This window comes from Drosophila pseudoobscura, chromosome 4 (assembly GCF_009870125.1).
Source record: "Drosophila pseudoobscura strain MV-25-SWS-2005 chromosome 4, UCI_Dpse_MV25, whole genome shotgun sequence".
Taxonomy (NCBI): domain Eukaryota; kingdom Metazoa; phylum Arthropoda; class Insecta; order Diptera; family Drosophilidae; genus Drosophila; species Drosophila pseudoobscura.
This window is the reverse complement of record NC_046681.1, coordinates 26,678,923-26,692,772: the sequence shown is the minus strand read 5'-3', so window position 1 is coordinate 26,692,772 and position 13,850 is coordinate 26,678,923. Positions and strand designations below refer to the sequence as shown.

The 13,850-nt window shown below is 45.0% G+C and overlaps 2 protein-coding genes across 7 annotated transcripts in view; one reads left to right on the top strand and one right to left on the bottom strand.

Annotated features, from left to right (window-relative positions):
- The first annotated feature begins 2,344 nt into the window (after positions 1 to 2,344).
- On the top strand, positions 2,345 to 5,867 carry LOC4817537 (uncharacterized). Its single transcript, XM_001356914.4, has 2 exons — positions 2,345 to 2,566; positions 2,681 to 5,867. Exons 1-2 carry the CDS (start codon positions 2,512 to 2,514, stop codon positions 5,725 to 5,727), a joined length of 3,102 nt encoding a protein of 1,033 aa, XP_001356950.3. The 5' UTR covers positions 2,345 to 2,511; the 3' UTR covers positions 5,728 to 5,867.
- A 2,057-nt stretch (positions 5,868 to 7,924) lies between these two features.
- Positions 7,925 to 13,850, bottom strand: part of LOC4817536 (apoptosis-resistant E3 ubiquitin protein ligase 1) — a 29,102-nt gene continuing 23,176 nt past the window's right edge. For 3 of the 6 annotated variants that reach the window (XM_015180830.2, XM_015180834.2, XM_015180831.2), the window contains exons 2-8: positions 11,395 to 12,350; positions 11,138 to 11,336; positions 10,937 to 11,073; positions 10,154 to 10,879; positions 9,773 to 10,099; positions 9,163 to 9,425; positions 7,925 to 9,085 (exon numbers count right to left, since the gene is read on the bottom strand). In XM_015180830.2, coding sequence (XP_015036316.2) covers positions 8,983 to 9,085; positions 9,163 to 9,425; positions 9,773 to 10,099; positions 10,154 to 10,879; positions 10,937 to 11,073; positions 11,138 to 11,336; positions 11,395 to 12,350 — 2,711 coding nt within the window. In that variant the 3' untranslated portion in view covers positions 7,925 to 8,982. Of the gene's footprint in view, positions 9,086 to 9,162; positions 9,426 to 9,772; positions 10,100 to 10,153; positions 10,886 to 10,936; positions 11,074 to 11,137; positions 11,337 to 11,394; positions 12,351 to 13,850 lie in introns of all 6 variants that reach the window. The other 3 variants (XM_015180832.2, XM_015180835.2, XM_015180829.2) reach the window with 2 other exon arrangements.

Below are 13,850 nucleotides of genomic sequence, written 5' to 3'. Positions count from 1 at the left end.
CACCGATCGGCCCATAAATTGCCGAGATATAGCCTCCCGAAAGTTTGGATGTGCACCATTAAAATACTGGTTTTCTGTACGCTATATTTGGGCTATACGGCAGCCGATTGGAGCGCGGCATGTCTCTTCGTGATTGGGAGAGTCCTGCGAAACGATTACCATCGGAAAAAGGGACATCCATTTTTTCACGATTTTCGCAAAAAATCATGATGTAACCATCATTAAATTTTCAAAAAATCGGCCTCATTTTCGTAGTCGAGATTTTGATGCCGTTCGACAGTTTGGATCCTCACGATCCTGCGAGAGTTGGTCCTTTACCGATCGGCCCATAAATTGCCGAGATATAGCCTCCCGAAAGTTTGGATGTGCACCATTAAAATACTGGTTTTCTGTACGCTATATCTCGGCTATACGGCAGCCGATTGGGGCGCGGCATGTCTCTTCGTGATCGGGAGAGTCCTGCGAATCGATTGCCATCGGAAAAAGGGACATCCATATTTTCACGATTTTCGCAAAAAATCATGATGTAACCATCATTAAATTTTCAAAAAATCGGGCTCATTTTCGTAGTCGAGATTTTGATGCCGTTCGACAGTTTGGATCCTCACGATCCTGCGAGAGTTGGTCCTTCACCGATCGGCCCATAAATAGCCGAGATATAGCCTCCCGAAAGTTTGGATGTGCACCATTAAAATACTGGTTTTCTGTACGCTATATCTCGGCTATACGGCAGCCGATTGGAGCGCGGCATGTCTCTTCGTGATTGGGAGAGTCCTGCGAAACGATTGCCATCGGAAAAAGGGACATCCATTTTTTAACGATTTTCGCTAAAAATCATGATGTAACCATCATTAAATTTTCAAAAAATCGGGGTCATTTTCGTAGTCGAGATTTTGATGCCGTTCGACAGTTTTAATCCTCACGATCCTGCGAGAGTTGGTCCTTCACCGATCGGCACATAAATTGCCGAGATATAGCCTCCCGAAAGTTTGGATGTGCACCATTAAAATACTGGTTTTCTGTACGCTATATCTCGGCTATACGGCAGCCGATTGGAGCGCGGCATGTCTCTTCGTGATTGGGAGAGTCCTGCGAAACGATTGCCATCGGAAAAAGGGACATCCATTTTTTAACGATTTTCGCTAAAAATCATGATGTAACCATCATTAAATTTTCAAAAAATCGGGCTCATTTTCGTAGTCGAGATTTTGATGCCGTTCGACAGTCTAGGTCCTCATGATCCTGCGAGAGTTGGTCCTTCACCGATCGGCCCATAAATAGCCGAGATATAGCCTCCCGAAAGTTTGGATGTGCACCATTAAAATACTGGTTTTCTGTACGCTATATCTCGGCTATACGGCAGCCGATTGGAGCGCGGCATGTCTCTTCGTGATTGGGAGAGTCCTGCGAATCGATTGCCATCGAAAAAAGGGACATCCATTTTTTCACGATTTTCGCAAAAAATCATGATGTAACCATCATTAAATTTTCAAAAAATCGGCCTCATTTTCGTAGTCGAGATTTTGAAGCCATTCCACAGTCTGGATCCTCATGATCCTGCGAGAGTTGGTCCTTCACCGATCGGCCCATAAATATCCGAGATATAGCCTCCCTATAATTAGCCGAGATATAGCCTTTCGAATATTTGTATGCACCATTAAAATATGTTTCTGTACGGTATATGTATCAAAATAGGCTAGATATGAGAATTTCAAAAAAAAAAAGTTCTGTGGGTTGTTTGGATTGCGATAGCATGGTAATATGGGCACACTTAGAGATGGAACTAGATCAAAAGAGTTACCACATAGTTCGAAAGTCAGCGCCAAATTTGAAAATTTGGTAAAAAGAGTTATAAATAAATTGAAATTGTGCACTATGTTTTGTTTTTATGATAATACAAGTTGAGAATATTTCTGTTAAGTCTACATTTTGGACTTCAGCAGTTTATATTTGAAATACAAATATAATCAACATTTAAAAATTTGTAGAACCTATGAATTTGATTGAAATTATGTCTCATATATTACTTAATAGTCTGCATCTATGTATATTATAAAATGTAATAAAATTACATATCATATTGTTAATAAATTCGTTGCTTTCGAACAAACAACGCACTAAAAGTGAAATTTCTTGAATCCACTCAAAATTTCGAATGGAAATAATTCTGTTATTTGTTTAAACAATTAATAGCAACTACCAAAATGCGAGAGGCAAGTTCCATTCGATGGCAGAGAGACACGGAAATGCTCGAACTCCAAGTATGCTCAAATTTGTTGCTGTTTGCTTTTGCTGCTGCTCTTTTTCACACTTTTTTCCGAGAACGACTCAGTAGACTCGACGTCTTGGGGCCTCGACAAAGTGAAAATTATCAAAATTTAATGTCAAACGCCGGGCAGATGGTCAGTCATTCGTGTCGAGAGCTCTGAACGGAACGGAAGTCGCGCGGGATTACGTGAGAGTCCAAGGATTACGTGGATTAACCGAAGGATACGCATAGAAAAACTCAAGATGAGGGGCCTGGTGATATATGTGTTGCTAACGGGTTTATTTTACTTTTCCGAAGGTAAAATTCAACAGAAAAGTGAAGTGAAAAGTTTTATTGAAAAAAAAGTGATTTAAATATATCTTTTCTTTCCCGATTTTCATATTTTTTCCCATTTTCTGGACTTCTGAATAGGCAAACCCTGCCCTGAAAAGACACGCCCCCACAAGACCCGCTGCGACGCCTACTACAGGTGCCGGGAGCTGGCCTCCAACTCCCATGTCTGGGTTCCGGTGAAATGTAACGAGGGTCTGGTGTACGAAACGAGTCTGGGCGGCTGCGTTCTGCCCGGCGAGGACTGGGAGTGTATCACCCCCAGTGAGGTTTCGAGCTCTACGCCTTCCACCAGCCACTCGGATGCGGATATACTCATTGTAAACGACATGGATGAGGCGGGTCTGCTACTCAGCGAGCCCTCTGCTCATCACAATGAACACTCAGATGATGGCACTGTGGAAATAGTCCTGGACTCAACGCTCAGCAGTGAAGAGCAGGAGGAGGAAGGCCACAAGCAGACAAGTTCCACTGAAATCCAAGAAGAGGAAAGCTCTTCCTTGCAACATTTCGACTCCAGTGGGGATGGAGAGCTCATGGAGTTGGATAGTCCTCCGCCGAAGGTTGAAAATCGCGAAGATGAATTGGAATTACATCATGAGCACACACTGGACATGCACCACATGTCGGATGTGACGCACAGACCGGATGTGGAGCAGCTAAAGGCGGAGCTGAAGCAAGCGGCGAGTGTGAGTGAATTGGCCAAGCCGGGATCCCAGATCGATCCCCAGCTGACGGCTCATCTCCAGAGGCTCTCCCAGCTGATTGATGGACTGCAGCAGACCTACCAGAAGACGGACAAACTGCAAGCGGATATGCGACCGGATCAGCTAAATGCCTTTTTGGCGCACTTTGACATCAAGAATCGGTACGAGATGATGAATCCCATGGAGGCCACCACACAGCAGGCCACATCCACCAGCACGACGACGCCAGAGCCACCCAGACACAGTACCACCAAACTACCCGAAGCCAATCGCAACAAGACGCGTCTTCAAGAGCATCTCTCCAAGCACCGATTGGAGCCGGAGACGAAGCTAATGCTCAGCAATTCCCTGCCCTTTAATGGGGCCACGGGTCAGGGCTATGCCAACTCCCAGATTGTGGTCAATCGTCCCGAGGGTTCGGTGATGTTTGCTCTACCGCCGCAGTACGGTATGAGCCAAGAGCAGGGGGGCTCCTCCTATACCTCACAGCAGACTCACTCTCAGACTCATTCCCAGAGTCACGAGTACAGCGATCATGAGCCAAAGATTTCAGAGGATACGCTCAAGACGGTGCTGGAGCTCTCTAAGCAGATGATTGCAGCCCAGAATGTGCCCAAGGTGCTGCCAAATCCGGGGTTTAATGGGTATTATGCTCAACCAATACTGCAGCCGGTGTATCTATCGGCACATGGGAATCCATTCCAGCAGTACTATGCACCGCAGCCGATGCCCAGCCACTATATGCAACACAAGAAACATTCGTCGGGTAGTTCCAGCGGAAATGGTGGCTACAACAAGCCCAGCACCACCATCATCCACAACAATGTGATTCCTGTGCATCTTTCCAGCACCAGCTCGGGAGAGAAGGAGGTACTGGATACCTACGGACACAGTTTGGGTGTGTATCCCAGCCTGGACAAGCATCAACCCAGTGGCATGGACTACATGACCACAGCACGGCCCACGCCCACAGTCTCCAGTCAATATCCCTCGCCCTTTGCCTCAGAGTACACACTGACGACGCCGCGGCCCTTCCAGGAGCAGCCCTCTGCCGCGACAGTGTCCACTTATTACACGCCCAGTCCGCATCTAAGCGAACAGAATGTGAACCGCATCTTCCAGGCCACCGAATCGTATCCCACCATGAATATGCCGCGACCCATGGACATGAGCATGTTTCCGGGTGGACATTTGGAGCCGGGACAGGTGAGCATTCGACCCAATTCGCAAAAAATCGAAAGCATGGAGATGGATGCTGACGAGATGATTAAGGCCAGCAGCTATGGGAATGGAAATGGGAATGGGAACAGCTCCCCGCACGTACTGACCTACAGCAGCGACGGTGGCATCTCTGGAGGTGGCGGCGGCGGCGGCGGCATGAGCCATCAATTAGCACCCTCGGGAGCATATCTAGATCAGAGCTACAATCAGCAGCAGCAGCAGCAGCCTCAGCAGCATCATCATCATCCGTACATGCCTCGACCGACAATGAGCAGCAACATGTACAGCGACTCCGATGGCAATATGGAGCTCAATATGTTTAGTAATATGAATCCATACACTCCAGGAAAGGTTAATTATGGTGGAGGATCGAGCAACCCCTCACCCAATGGACAGCTAGTCAACTTCAATGGGAATTTTATTAGTTTGGACGTCTTTCAAAAGTCGATACTCCCACTGTTGACCAAATCCCCTTCGGCCATGTCGGAACTGGGAAATGTAGAGGTCATCACCTGCCAGACGGGTGTGCGCCAACCCAATCAGACGGATTGCACTCGCTACTTTGTGTGCAGCAAGAAGGACGGCAAAGTTCTCTCCTACTCGTGTCCTCCCTATACGGGTTTCAATAAGCAGACGCGGATCTGCGATGCCCAGACGTATGCCCAGTGCGGGAGTGTGATGCCTGCTTTCAGTGGCTATACCATAGACAGCAATAGACGCCTCCAGATGGAGACCATCAAGATGTTAAGCGAAGCTAAAAGGCGACAGGAGGCGGCCCTCAAGGCCCAGAGCATTGCCAGTCTTCTGCAGCAATATGGAAACACTGAAACAGGAGGAATATCATCAGGGATCTCCTCCAACATTGAACAGGATTCAATGGACAATGGATATATGGTAAACCTGTCCGACATGAGTCCGGCCACAACCACAGCCAGACCACCCATCATCATTCAATCCAGCAGTAATTCCATAGGATCTTCATCTTCCTCTGGATCTTCTTCTGGGGGATCGGTGAAGAAGCGAAAGTACTACTGCAAGGAGGGCGACAAAATACCCGATCAGACATCGATCAGCAGCTACTTTGTGTGCTACAAGAATGCTCAGGGCCAGATGAAGGGCCACAAGATGAACTGCTCCAAGAGTCTGCTCTTCTGCCCCAAAACTCTCATGTGTACCCTGGCCTCCAAGTGCCAGGACTAGAATCGCTCGGAACTTGGAGGAATCTGTTCTGTTCAATGAGAATTTTTCCACATTTGCCACCTAAGTTATTTGCCTAGTTGTCTAAGTAATTTATTCTAATTTAAGTCGAAAGCCCATTAAACTTCTGAAAACCCGAAAAATACTTCAGATTTATTTTCTTCTTCGTCGTGTGTTTTTCCTCTTTTGTTGGGGTCGCGTGAAAGTTTCTTGGGGCCTGTTCTAGACCCGAAAAGACCTTGCCCTTCCAGTTTGTGGTAGATGTGTAGCTGGACAAAAACTGACCTTCTTAAATGAAGCCAAACGTGATATATGCCAGGCGGTCACTAAAGTACAGGAGCGGATTGCGGTAGACCAGGGGATAAGAGTGGCTTGAAGCTGATAGCCGCTTGATAGTTCGAAAAGAGAAGATAAAGACTGTAACTTATATTGAAATAACATTAGTTGGAAAGAAATGTATTATCTGATATGATATCGTACTGGAGGATGGATGGCATAGGTTAGTTATCTTTAAAAGAAACTCTGTGCTGTACATTTTCCTGCTTTCGAATGTTGTTGAATTTTAATACCTTTCCAAAAATTATATAAACTAACATAAACCGAAAATACTTAAAAGCAATACGAGTACCAATATTATTTTTTCCCACGATGATATTGTCACATATCTACAAAAACAAGTCCACTACACTAAGGAAATTCCGCACCTGTAGTTTGGAAAGATTTTCACTTTTTTAATGTCTCCATGAAGTCTTTTACTTCCTCTTCTTTTTTGTTTTTGCTCAAAGTTAATATTACATGAAACAGTTGACATTTATGCTAAAGCACTCAAGATCTAGTTCAATTACAAACCCATTAAATATGAGCATAAAAACCGAGTGCAAGTGTACCGAAAATTCATAAAGTTGGAACAGGTTTGATCAAGTTTATGGCTCGTATACTCGTAGTAGAATAACATATGGCTCGTATGTGGGATGATTTGGATGAATGAAAGTCCATTAAAGGCTAACCATGTGAATGAATGAATTATTTAAAGATGGTGCTATACATCAATCCAGAGAATCTGTGTTTATAAAGATAATAATACAACGGAATGGCAAAATCTATTAAAAGGCTATCTTACAATTTGCATTCGTTTGTGCATTATTACAAATTTCTGGATATTAAAAAATTCAGTAACTAAAATCCTCAAAAAATGTATCTACGATACTTTCCTTTTCAGGCGTAGTAGAGCCACATCTAAAGAGCTTCTTTTAACATACCGAACCCAAAAGACTTTCGCTTAACCTTCATCTGGAATGAGTACCTCTTTAGCTATTAAACTCTTGATTCATATCCCAAGAGTCAAAGCCATTCTTGGGAGTTACTTGCTGCTCTTCTAGCAAAGAAATGCTCCAAGATGGGGCTGACCCCCTCCATCGTAGAGAGATCTCGGGTTGGCGCGTGGCGCGTGGACCGTCTGCGTGTGCCCATCATCTAGAAAGTGACAGTTTTATGAACACTTCTGGGTAACATCCACTTTCTCCTTCAGTCGCACTCAGGCGCCAAAGGCCTCAGCCCTTTCATGCTACATATATTCATACTCTAATTAGTTGCTAATAATTGTTTAAACCCATACGCACGCACAGACACACAGGTAGATGTGTATATGATGAGCACGCGTTTGCTAGAAATTGTTGATTTGCCCGATGCGTTTGTAATTTGTCACTCACGTTCCCACAACTCTCACTGGGGGCCGCCGCCAGATACGTATCTCATGGTTGAAGACCTCAAAATACATACGTTAAAGTACAGTTCACAGATACGATCGCTTTTATATGGCTACTGAATGGTACGGTATGGCATGCTAATGCTACGGTTAAATCAGGCATTGCTTGCGTAACCCCTTACGCGGGTTCATTGACAGCAGCCCAAAGCGAATTTCATCGTGTGACCTCTGGGACCTTGGACGCTCGTACGCTCGACGAAAGTTGTGCGATACTTAGGGTACGGTACCAGTTTCTGGTGCAATAAATGTACAATAAGTGGGTACAATATACTAAAACATGTTTAGAGCTTAGTTGAGGCGTGGAATTGAATGGGTGCGATAGAGTGTACATTTTTCAAAACGATATTGTACTATTTAAATAAATAATACATATTCAAAATACATATATGAATATCCAATACTACTTAATAGTTGCAATAACAATCGAACAAATAGTTTCCGTTCTAAACTGTAGATTTTTATTTACCTTGAACCGTTCTTAAACCGTTTTTCTTCAATCGTGATATATAAGCTTTTCGTTTTCGTTTTTTTAGAGTTCCTTCAACAACTACAATTCCATTACAATTTCTAAATATTTGGTTGTTTAGTATATGATTTGTTTGATTTTTGCTTTGCTTTTCAACAACATTTAAAAACTACAATTAAACATTTTTTGCTTCCGTATTGCTTATAGAAGAGGGGATATAGCAGGGGGGCACAGAGGGTTTTTGTTTAGAGGGAGGGCGGATTTCCATTTGAAGTTTTTTGTGCCAGAATTTGGCAACTTTTACATCGTATTTTATTCAATATTTTTGTATCGTATATTTGTATATTTTGTTAGAGGAAATGCATATTAACATTGCTTTTAGTTTATGCTTTGACTATGGTATTGATTCGTATTTAAATTTTACAAATATCTTGTTCTTTCCCGTACAATATTCTACAAAGTTTAGTGTTTGTTTCTGTTTCTGTTTCTGTTTTAGCTTTGGTTTTAGTTTTGAGTTTTACACACAGCGCAGCTAACAATTAACTAAGTTTAGTTTTGGTTTTGGTGTTTTAGTTGGTACATCTTTAGGTTAACCCGAAGGTTGGTTTAAAAGTTGGTTTCCTTTACGCTTAGGTTGCATTACTTTATAATACAATTATCACATTCTTTTTGATGATGATATATATTCAGTTTTAATTTGCATTTTGACTCGATTCAAAAACTACTACGTCTTCCGGCTAATCCGTAACGTAACTAATTATTGCTCAACTTATGGACACACACACAAAATATCGAATATCGAATATTGAGTTTTTTTTTCTAGCAACAATTCAACTGGAAATGCAAATCATATTTCCTCCAATCTATCTCTAGACAGACTTATCGACTAGTTTACTTAGCATCTAGCATGAGACATACATATAAAGCGCTCAAAGAGAGAGGAACACAGTCGCAGCAGACACAAAAAAAGTAAAATAACAACTAAAATTCGTGAAATTTCATTCCATCTTCCATTTTCCATCCCACTTTAGACCATGCCGAAGCCCTCGCTGCCCTCGCTGATGGCCAAAAGCAGAGACTTCTCGAACTGCTCGTAGCTCTCGTAGTCCGGCAGGCACAGCTGATTGAAGCTGGTAAAAAAAGTAATGGAAAAAGTTTCAAATTAATCAAAAAAACTACAACTTTCCAGCACACTCCATCCACCCACCAAGTGTGCGCCGTGGGCAGATTGCCAAATGTGGGGGCAGCCGTGATCTGGAACTGGGGATTCAGCTCCTGGAACCCTCCGGGCGGCAGCTGCGAACAGCCCGTGGTGAACTGCAGCAAGCGGGCCATCTCGGTCTGGCTGAAGTTGCTCACTCCGGCCCAGAACCAGGCCAGAACACGCCGAAATTCGGCCGAGTTGCCATTGGCAATGTGATGGGACTTGAAATCGCTGATGGAGTACTCCCCAGTGCCGCACATCAGGAGCTGCAACAGGAAAAAATTCATAACAAATTAATTAAGGTAGACAGATTTCAAGTACCAGCCAATATTTCAGTTTATGTACAATATACCACTATCATCAGTTGAAAATAATGTTTTACTGAGGGGAATATGTAATTGGAGTGATGCAATCTGGGCAATTGTTCGATCTGTTCATGCTGTTTCTCTCTTTACAAAGAACACTATATACAAAATAATATATTTGTATCTTAACAATTCTGTATCTGTATTCTATATCTTTCACACCTTAGATCAGAATCTTCAACAGTTGAGAGATGAAGAGTATCGGGTATAAGTATATATTATAAATCTTATATTAATAAAATAATCACCTCCAGTTCATTCTCGTCGAAAATGCTCAAAAGATTATCGGGAATAATGGAGTTTAGGCCCTTCAGAAAGCTGTCCACCTCATCCTTGACACTGTTACACAGTCGCTGCTGTGCCAACGAGTCTAGATACTGGTTCTTGCTGGCATTGGTCACACGGGTCTTGGCCCCATTCGGAATGAGCTCAATGGTCTTGCTCAGCTGTCCATTGCTGGCATCGTACAGCTCTTCCACGAAGTACAGCTCCAAAGTGTCTGTGGCATCGAGATCAGTGTCCAAGATGTATTTGATTTTAGAGAGATACAGATCCGGATCATCTTGTTCAAAGTACTAAAGGAAGGAGATTATAAGTACATAGATAGATTGGGGACTGGTGTACTCTACCTTATAGTGTACTCTCAGTCCTATTAGCTGAGCCAGAAATGAACGACTGAAGCGTGCTCGCACCAACTGTCGATAGCTGCCACCGAGGGCACTCTCGAACAGGCACTTGCCCACCATTTTGCCGGCAAACTCAAAGTGCTTCAGCTTCAGATGAGCTGCCCGTGTGGGATTCGGATGAACCAGAGCCTGATGCTTGTCATGGAATGTGCAGAAGAGGCCGCCGCGGGCATCGAACAGGGAACTGCAGACGAGCTCAAACCACTCGCGACGTAGTCCACCCCAATCGATGCCCTGCTCGCCCTGGAATGTCACCTCAAAGTTGCCACACCAATCGGACACGGAGAAGCCCTTGGTGGCCTTCATGCTGCTCTCGAGTATCTTCTCGCGCTGCACCTTGAGGGCCATCTTCTCGTGGTAGTAGCTGGCATGGAACTTGCGCACCTCGTGGTAGAAAAAGTCCTGCTTATCCTTGAACGTCTCCGAACCGCCAATGTTCTTCAGCAAAAAGTGTGTAAAGGTGGCCGCTATGATATTGCGATCTTTCGAGGCCAATTCGATCCTCGGTTGTGCCCCATCGTCGATGATGAAGACGGGCCCGTGCAACTGCGACACCAACTGCGGCAGAAAGTGGAACTTGGTCGACGGACACAGCCGAAATGTGGCGATCCTTTTGGGTATGAACTTGAGGATCATCTCCTTGATGGTCACCTGAAAGATCAACGAGTTCTGAGCCTTAACATTTCACTAGTTCCCCGCCAGAAGCCCTGGGGCCTGATTACTCACCTGCTTGGGTCCCACATAGCAGAGTACCTTCCGGGGCTTGCTCTTCGAGGAGCCAAAAATGCTCAGGAGCTTGGCCTCATAGCAGATGTTGTGCTTCCGCGAGGCAATGTTCTTGTGAACCAGCGTGGTGTCGCTGCCTAAAGAAAGATAGAACGAAATATATAGGATATCGTTTGCTGAAAGATTATTACTTGCACTTACTGCTCAAGACAATGATGTCAAAGTCTCCATTCGGCAGCTGCTGATCCTTGTAGCTGATCACGGCCCTTAGGCATGTGGGCTCTGGAAAGAGAGCGGTCACCGAGACCCTGGAGTTGACTCTGTCGTAGTTAAAGGCAATGGCATGGTGTAGCTTCTCCACGGCCACGCCATGAAGATCATACACAGCCACCTGATAGCCCTAAAAAGATTAATCGGAATTAGAGAAGGAAAGAACGAATGGAGCTATAGATTCCCACCTGCAATGCCTCATCCGACTGCGACTGATCGAACAGACAGGCATTTCCGAACTCGTCCCTTGGCTCGATGTGCATCAGGGTGGGAGAGCCTGCACAGCAAATGACGGTGCTGGCTGGGCGGATGAAGCGCGACCTGCGGGCATCGATGGACCCCGGCAGGAAGTTGCGCATGAAGGGGGAGCCGGCGATGTGGCTGGCCCCGATGAGCACAGAGATCTTGTACTGGCCGGCAGTGCGGACGGTAAACTTGACCTTGGCGATATTGGCATTGTTGGGATCGGTGGAGGAGCCCAGCTCGCTGATGGTGACCACCTTGCGGGTGCCCTCGGTGACCTCCACGAAGAACTGGTCCGTATCACAGATGGGATAGGGCTGACCATTCCGCTGAAAGAAGCGCACCACAAAGCACATGGTGCCGCCCACTTGCGCCGGATCCTTCCAGTCCCACTGCACCTTGCAGTTGGCGGGCAGAAGATACTTTCCGGTCACATACTGCAGCAGCGAGTGCCTGGCCTCGGGGGCCAGCGAGGGCTGGGTCATGGCTGCTAGGGTAACCAAGCCGGCAACGGAGACGGAGACCACCAGCATACCACCCCATGTCCAGGCGTCCTGGTGCTGGCTCGACTTGACCACCGTCGACCAGAGTTGGGCTTTGAGTGCGTCCAGCTGGGACTTCGATGTGGGCAGATTCTGTCGTGCCGAAGACCAGAGGTGCCAGTCCTTGCCCAAAATGCTGCTGGCCCGCGAGTCCTCCAGCCAGTAGACGTCCTCCAGGGAGGCCACCTCAACCCCCAGCAGACGTTGGTAATGATGCCGCATGTGATGGTCCCTCAGCCATTCGCGCAGGATCAGCTTCTGCTGCAAATGCAAAGCCGCTCGCTGCAGTCGCTGCTCGTCCAACGGCGGCAGTTCCGGCAAACGTTCAGGATCCCCGCAGCTCGACAACGAGGAGATCCCTAGAATTATAGACAAGTGAAGTCCTTGGTTTAGCAGGAGGCAACTTTTGCTGGTAATTGAGTTTAATGGTTAAAGTTTTCGAGCAAAACTTCTGTTTGCCGGTTGCTGTCCTCATCAACGTTCCATCCATCAGCGGGGCACAAAGCCAACTTGATGGCGTCTAAAATTACAAGCCAACTAATTTGGCCAGGCGACTGCGTCAATGCCACGCGGCGGGGGCTCGGTCCCTCCTCCCCAGACACACAACTTTCCCGGGCACTGCCAATCAATTATATTTCAATTTTTTATAGCTTAACCAATGCCAAATGTCGGGTCGTCGGGCGACAAGACAACGGGTGCCCCGAAATAGCCAAAGTTATCCAAAGAAGGAAAGAAAGAACGACATTTAGTGCGTCGTTGTGTCGCTTATCGTGCTCTGAAATCAGATGAATGTTTCCTGCTGTACACTGCGCGAAAAATTGAAATCGCGAAAGATATATCGTATATTTACGATATCTATTATATGAAAAAGTTTCAGTCGTCCCGATATTTTACTCATATCGGCGCGAGCGTGCGAGTCGATTGGACAGGGCTGCCACCTTTGAATATTATAATTTCACATGGGAATAATCTCATTTAATATGGAATATTAGAAAACAATTCTCTTAAGCCTGAGAATATATTCTAGATAATAATTTTGAATATCCAATATAATCATTCTTAAATAGAAATATTCATATTTGCATTTGCATTCCGAAGAATACATTTTGGAGCAATGGCCGCTGTTACTGATCTTTCTCTCAAGATTTCGAGGCTAAACATAAAGTTATAAATTACTATTGTTTCTAGGAATAAGAGACCTGTATAAAGAAGTTATGGATAGACAGAAGAAACTGTATTTGATCAACGTTTCAATATTTTATCATCACAATACGGAAACAATTAAGCATCCCAAAAGTATCCCAAAATTTGGTTTTTCTTTCAGTGAAATAAAAAAAATAACCCTAGTACCCCCATTCCGCTCAAAGGCTTAGCCCCAGGACTAGAAGCGGGTTTCCTCTGCCCCCTCATTCCCCCCCTTCGCTGCCATAACAAGCAGGCAAAAACTTTCATTTGCCATTATTGTATTTCTGTAGCTATTGTAGCTTTGCCTTGTAGCCAAAGTCAAGTGGGTGACAAGGAGTGCCTCCCACAGCGAAAAAGTTAGAGCGAGGAATGGAGAAATAGAGACATAGAGACGTAGAGAAAGGAAAGAAATGGGAAGGAATAGAGCCAGACAGAAACAGCAAGCAAGCAATATAGAGAGAGGTAGCAAGATTGCGGGCTGGAGAAATGGTGGAATGTGAAGAGTTTCCTTGATGAAGTTGGTTCCATGGAAAACACTTGACGTTATAATACTTAGCAATTTCCAGGAGAAAACAAATTGAAAGAGGGAAGGAAAATATGAAATTATAGTAAATATATTCATGGAAAGCAATTTCAGGAAAAACCTCAAGCTGAGGTTGGGTGATATTTCCACT